The 7,500-nt window shown below is 37.6% G+C and overlaps 1 protein-coding gene across 2 annotated transcripts in view; it reads right to left on the minus strand.

Annotated features, from left to right (window-relative positions):
- LOC145266544 (protein XRP2-like) overlaps positions 1-7,500 on the minus strand; it is a 79,735-nt gene that overhangs the window by 27,125 nt on the left and 45,110 nt on the right. For both annotated transcript variants that reach the window (XM_080122317.1, XM_080122316.1), the window contains exons 4-5: positions 3,926-4,098; positions 1,792-1,895 (exon numbers count right to left, since the gene is read on the minus strand). In XM_080122317.1, the coding sequence (XP_079978443.1) occupies positions 1,792-1,895; positions 3,926-4,098 (277 nt within the window). The remainder of the gene's footprint in view (positions 1-1,791; positions 1,896-3,925; positions 4,099-7,500) is intronic.

Here is a 7,500-nt window from a genome sequence, read left to right on the forward strand (position 1 = left end):
CTTTTACTGGCCCCTGTCCTCCCCTGACCTGAACCTCCTCGACTACTTTGTTTGGTCATACATCAAGAACATCACCAACATGACCTCCCACAACACCAAAGCCAGCCTGATCGTCGGCATCTGCCAAGTATTCGCAGAGTTCCTGCCTGCGTTTGTGGAAAAGACATGCTCCCAATTCCAGACTCATACTGAGGTGGTGATTGAGGCTGAAGGTGGCTACATTGAATAGATGTCAGTTCTACTACACATAATTAAGTTATCTGAATTGATTTTTTTAATAAAAGTTTTAAAATAAAGCTGTTGCATTGTTTTCTTTAGGGTAACAATTTTATTGTTTCACCCCCCCCTCTCTCTCTATATATATATATATAATATAAAGCTATATATATACTCGTTTTTTTTTTATTCAAAAGTAATGGACTAGTGAATTCAACGAGGTTGTTAGATAGTGCTCAATAAAAAGAGCTGATAATACTTGTTTATTGTTATATAAACATGCTCACATCCCGCTGCTACAAACAGCCACTTGTTTCAATCAAACAACAGATATCATCAGGCAGCGACTTGACTATTCAAATGTTCATTGAGCTTCAATGAACATTTGAATAGTCAAGTTGCTGCCTGATGATATCTGTTGTTTGATTGAAACAAGTGGCTGTTTGTAGCAGCGGGATGTGAGCATGTTTATATAACAATAAACAAGTATGTATATATATATATATATAAATATATATAAAGGTGTGTGTGTGTGTGTGTGTGTGTGTGTGTGTGTGTGTGTGTGTGTGTGTGTGTGTGTCTGGTCACGAATAGGCTCCTATACGGTTGACTATTTTTAAAAACTGATTACATATAATGATAGAAGATGTATCGAGACACAGGAATGGGTATGTTTGATCTGGTGGAACAGTGGTTCATTAAAATTGTGGGGTCTGCGTTTGCGCCTGGTCCCCAAAGTAAGGAAATAAAAAATTTAAAAATTAAAAAACAAACGTTTGCAAGTGTTTTTGATATAGATGTACATAAAAATACTTTGATAAGTATGTTTTAACTTAAATAGGGATGGTATAATAAAATTGTGGGGTCTGCGTTTGCATCTGGCCTCCATAGAATGGAAATAGGCACAAACTTTAATAAAGACTTTTCATATCTATCTGCGTAAGTATACTTTGATAATTATGTTTCAGTTTGAAGAAATATGGTATAATAAAATTATGAGGTGTTCGTTCGTGCCTGACCTCCATAGAATGGAAATATGTCACAAAGTTTAACAAGGTTTTTTAATATAGATCCATAGAATATTGTGATAAGTGTTTCAGTGTGAACAGGTATGGTATAATAAATTATGGGGTTTATCTATTTTATTTTTACTTTCATCATATTTTGCTTTGGTTTTGATACCCCCAAATTCGAAGCTATCTCATTACAACCCTTCCTTTTCATAACCTATCATACTTTCATAAATCAGAGTCCATTTTCTGTACGCTGTTTTTGAACCCAGTCAACGACAGGTACTTTTGCTAGTATATATATATATATATATATATATATATATATATATATATATATATATATATATATAAATAAAAGGTCGTGAGATGAATGACAATGAGTATTATGAAATGATGGAAAATAGTGAATAATCTTCCTCTTATGTCATCAGATTCAATCCTGTCTTTAACACTCATATCATTTCTCTCCATGCAACGCATGTCTTCAACCCACACTGGCCAATTTTTACTTTCATACGTCATCACGCTGCATGCACATGCCTGAAAGGAATCGTTCACTTACGGCTGGCAGCAAAAATATATTCGATTCGCCTGGAACTTGGGTAAAATCAAAGATGCTGCTCCAGTTATTGTTGAAGGTACTCAGCTTAGCACTTTGGAATTGTTCTGAAATAAAAAAATAAAAAAAAGAAACAAATTAAAATTAAATTCCTCCTATATTAAAAAACAAAAATAAAGAAAAAAATCATAATGAAACGAAAATCTCTGGTCACCCCACCCCCTCGCCAAGAAGTAACAAGAAAGAGAGAATTATTATATTACTAGCGGGGGTACCCGGCGTTGCCCGAGTGTTTGTTTCCAGGACGGGGGGGGGGGAGTTTTAAAAAATGTTATGGTAGGTAAGTAGGAAGGATCAAACCCGGAGTCATGAGTAAAAGTAGGAAAATAAAGTGTGAAAAAAAAAACAAAAAAAAAAAAAACATCTGCAACGTTAACAGTTCGGCCACCAAGAAAAGTCCATTCCAGTTGTTTAGGAAAAAAAAAAAAAAAAAAAAAAAACGACTACGGTAGGTCGGCGCGAACGTGAAAATATAATGTGAATTGTGTAGAACGCTAACCACTACGCCACAGAGCACTGCAGCTTAGTTTAGTGATTTTAAATAACTTCACATGAAAGAACTACGAAGCCAAACCGGTGTTCTCTTCTCAACTGTTCCTTGTGAACGATCCCCAAACGGTGTTAAGTGGTGAAAGGGGGAGGAGGAATTTTTTAGAGAGAAAATATTTTACCACTTCCATTGATCTTAACCGATTTTGGCCGTGACTTCTCAGCAGAAAAAGTATAGAAATCTAAGATTATCGAGGAATTTTAGAAATAATAAGCCTATAACACACCTCAGATATTGTTCTGCTGTTTGTGCATATTATATTTGCATGAAATATCTTGATTTTTAATCCTATTAATGTCAAAATCAGACGGGAAAAAACGAGTTCATTTTATTTATATAGAGATATTCTGAGCTCTGGTGTGTCTGCACTATTGAGCTACTGCTCCAAAATTTGTGTGAATTTAAAAGGATTTACAATATATATGTGTGTGTGTGGAGGGAGGGGGAGGAGTTAACCTTTGTAATAAGTCACTGCAATTTAAACGCAATTCACACGAGAAAAAAAAAAAATATTAGATAAGATGTCTTGTTTAAATTAGGAGGCTACGTTCCTCCCACCATCAGAGAGTTATCCTCGTCGAGGAGGAAGCGGGGGGGACACATCTGGTAATTTGGGAGGCAAAGGAATCAGATAATAAGGTGCAGAACCACTGTCGAATAAAGTGACCCATAAGCTGACCTCCCCAGAGTCTGGAGGTTGATATAGAAATTTAGAATCTTACCAACTTCCATGGTTGAAACAAACGAGAGACGAGACGAATAGCAGATGAAAATAGTCCTTTTGAGAGGTGGGTGTGTGTGTGTGTGTCGGGGGGGGGGGGGGCTGAAGTCTATTATTGAGATTAATGTAAAATCCACAGGAGAGCAAGGTAAGGAACGGGGGAGAGGGGGAAAGGCACACACGTACACTGCATCCATATAATGGGGGGTGGTAGAAAATTAGAAATACACAAAATTGTAGGTTTGTTCGCTCACTCATACACACACAGGAGAGAACTTGAATACCTACTAGACACTATCCTCAAGTGTCTAAGATATGAAAAGAAACTGGAATCTTAGGGAGATATCAATCATACCAATTATTATAGGTGCCACAGGGCTTATGAAGAAGAACCTGAAGTCCTACCTAACTATATTTGTGGTGAACCAAGTGCAAAAGAGATCAAGACAATTGCACTTAAGGGAACAACGAGGACACTAAAAAGAGCTCTCGGTTGGTTTCAATAAAAAGCAAGGCTTTGTTGGCAGCTGGTTTTGGCTGCCCTATACCCAGCATTACAATCTTCAAAGGAAAAAATTAAAACACACACACAGGGGAGAACTTGAATGCCTACTAGACACTATACTCAAGTGTCTAAGGTCTCTCTGTCAATACAATGTCTTACATTAAAAAAAAAAAACAAACAAACAAACAAAAAAAAAAAAACAGGCAGACAGCATCCACTGCTGCCAGAGATTTATGTAAAATTCAGTAAAGTTTCCGAATAGAGAAAAGAGTGAAAAGAGCAACAATTTTGAACCACTGACCTTCTAATTGTGGGTAGTAATATTGGAAGCAAGCAAATTTCATGGCCGTCGAAGATTCAATGATCGGTTTTGTGGTACAAAGAAGGAAAGTGTCGATTTTTGTACAGTCTCTCGTACGGAACTGCTGACAGGCAACCATCAGACGACAATCTTTGCAGTCACGGACAAAAACACTGAAAATAGAAAACAAATAAAATGAATAAAAATAAAATGAAAATTATTTAATTAAAAGAATTCCAAAACTCATCCATGAAATGTCATAAAAGAATGTGTATTTTGAGTGCTACCCACAGGATTGAACCTTCAACCTCCAGAAGAGTGTAACTTATAACTGAATTTTATCAAGTACTTTATCCATAACACCAGGGATATTTGCGGACTCAAAATACAATTGCAAATTACTTAGGATTTCTACTCATTCATGGCTGTAGGGATTGAAGCATGCTGTTCCCGTAGATTAATCAAATAAATTGTCATTTCTAGAACCCTAACTAACCACTCCTGGTCCTAGTGGTTGGTGGGGATTCCTATTCCATAATATCAAAAAAACGTAGGCAACATTGATCCCTGGCGTAGTGGATAAAGTACTTGGTAAATTTACTTGTATGTTACACTCTTGTGTAGGCTGAAGAAGGTTCAATCCTCAGTGCAGGCGACACTTAAACACAGTTGCAAATTACTTGGGGCTCCTATCCAATATGGCTACCTCTATGGATTAAATAAAAAGGTTTTGTTCAAAATTCCATGCAGATTCCCGACTTTAACAGAAAAATTTCTGACTTCGACAAGACACACCTAAAGAACGGCATAGGTTACACTGAAACGTTGTGGAAATAACACTCAAGATGAGAACAGTAGTCCGAATAATCCAATACTAGCAGGACCTGTGGAAATTCCACAGGGTACTCATTCATATGTAATATATTGATTTTAGCATTCTGTAGATGTTCAGCGTAAATGGAGACGCTCTGATATTATTGCAGCTTTTTTGTTAAAACTGCAAAAGTATTTATCTAAGCTAGCACGAACGCCCGGCAAAGCCCGGTCGTAAAGTATGCTTAAATATGATATTTTAATTCTTAAGTCTAAAAGTGGGCTATATTTAGTTAAATTTAGTTTTATACAAAAGGAGTAAAAGAAAAAGAGTGGAAGTCCTTCATGAAAATTAAGATATTTCCGTTGTTTGCGAAATTTTAACAATAAGTATTAGATATTAATATTGCGGATTTGTCCCTGCTCCATCGTTATTTTCATGGATGCGAAACTTGGATGAACAGTCGGATAGAAGTCATATATCATCCACTGTCACTATCCAATTCCTTCAGCTGCGTACCTAGAAAACGGCGCCAAAAAACTGAGATAGTGATATGGGGCAAAAACAAGAAAGAAGCAACCTTGATAGAAGTCAGTGTCCCCCATTGATGCTGGGTTAAACAGAGCTGAAAGGGAAAAGATAACGAAACACCAAGGTCTTATGTGTGACATGAAAAGAAATTGGAATCTTAGGAAGATCTCCATCATTCGAGTAATTATAGGAGCAACTGGACTCATGAAAAACAATTTCAAAAACAACCTAACAACAAATATACCCGGTGAACCAAGTGCAAGAGAGATTCAAACAACTGCACTTAAAGGGACGATCAGAATCTTAAAAAGATCTCTTGGTTGGAATATCTGAGTGGGTGGTGAAGGTTTGACATCCGGTAGAATGCTCCATCCCTTGCTTAAACAAACTGATAAAAAAATTTTATTTAAAAAATGAGAGAACTTGAATGCCTACTGGACACTGCTCTTGAGTGTCTAAGGTCTCTCGGTACAGGGGTTTGTCAGGACAACCTGGAATGAGGATATTTTTCTCCTACAAGTAAAACCTGACTAAATATTCAAAATCATATAGTATTCGTGGTCCAAATAAGATCTCCTTGGCATGGCTAACCCATACTCGTTTTTAAGACGAACGGTTCACCTTCTCCAAGTGATGTTACCTCAAGTAACAGCACTAAGCTGGATATTCCACTAGGCTAGATGAATTCTCATCCTGGAATCCAGCAAGATCAAGAGACCACAAAAAAAAGATAATGAAATACCAAAGTTGTATGTATGACATGAAAAGAAAATGGAATCTTAAGATTTCTATCATTCCGGTTATTATAGGAGAAACCGGACTCACAAAAAGCAATGTCAAAATGTACCTGGTGAACCAAGTGCAAAAGAGATTCAAACAATTGTATTTTAAGGGACGGTTAGAATCTTAAAATGATTTCTCGGTTGGAATTTGAGAATGTCCGCTATCTGATAGGATTGCGATAAAACCCAACGGTTTGCCACTCGACAACGTCACCAACGCCAACATTGTTTTCTGTATATATCTTTACGGTCTTGGCATGTCGTCATCTTTTACACATTGGCAACAAAACCACAGACTCCGACGCCTTCTTTAAATATCAGTTGCACTCCGGATGTGTGTGTGTGATACCATCCTCTACAGGATGAAACGATAAAATTGTCGCCCTAGAAAAGATTACATGATTCCATTTCCGTTTGATGAAAACCAGTTTTCTTTTTTTGGTTGCAGATCATCTACTACTTGGCCAGTTGTGTAAAAATCCCAAGTACGATAGGAGCCTTCTATCATGTCTGAAAATGACACAATGGTCAACGAGCGAGATTAGAGATGTGCCACTGTACAACTCATGTTCTCTACTGATCCAAGTTATGACAACAGGACCATTGCCAGCACCCTCAAAATGCATCACTGGATTGCCACGAATAATAGGGATGTGCCCAGGGTAATGAAAAAGTTTCTGGCTATGGTTATGGTCTTTAGTGTGGTTTCAAGCAAGGGCCACATCATGCCACCTCACATCTTCGAAGTCGGCTTGAAAGTCAACACCAAAGTGTACCTGGATGTGCTGAAGAGTGTGGTGATCTCCTGGTGTAATCAGATGGCCGCTGGCAAACATTGGGTGTGACAGTAGGACTCGGTGCAGGCCCACAAGTCCAAAGAGACTCAGGGTTTGCTTTAAAAGGAGTGCTACGACTTTGTACTCTTCTCTCACTACCCCCCCCCCCCGAGTTGAACCCGCTGGACTATTTCGTTTGGTCATACGTTGAGAACATCACCAACATGACGTAAAAAAAAAAAAAAAAAAAAAAAAAAAAAAAATCTCCGAACTCCTGCTGGTGCTTATGGAAAAGGCATGCTCCCAATTCAGGACCCATATCGAGGCAGTGATTGAGGCATTGAATAGACACCCGCTCTACTACATAATCAAGTTATCCAATTTATTTTTTCAACAAAAGTTTTAAAATAAAGATGTAGTGTCGTTTTCTTTAGGACAAAAATTTTATCGTTCCACCCTGTATCTACACGCTAAGGTCCACGTCTACTTCTGAAGCAAAGTTTGTCAATTCATCAATACATTTCCCCATCTCCTCCGAGCCACAATCTGCTTTTGACTGTCTCCAACTCGCAATTATTGTAAAACTCACTGCCATTCTTCAAAGTTACCGCAAACTAACTCTAAATATATCTCCGGTCCTTTTGTTCCCATTCACTGCCACACCCTGATTAA

This window comes from Euprymna scolopes, chromosome 41 (genome assembly GCF_053919585.1).
Source record: "Euprymna scolopes isolate OS-2025 chromosome 41, ASM5391958v1, whole genome shotgun sequence".
NCBI lineage: Eukaryota > Metazoa > Mollusca > Cephalopoda > Sepiida > Sepiolidae > Euprymna > Euprymna scolopes.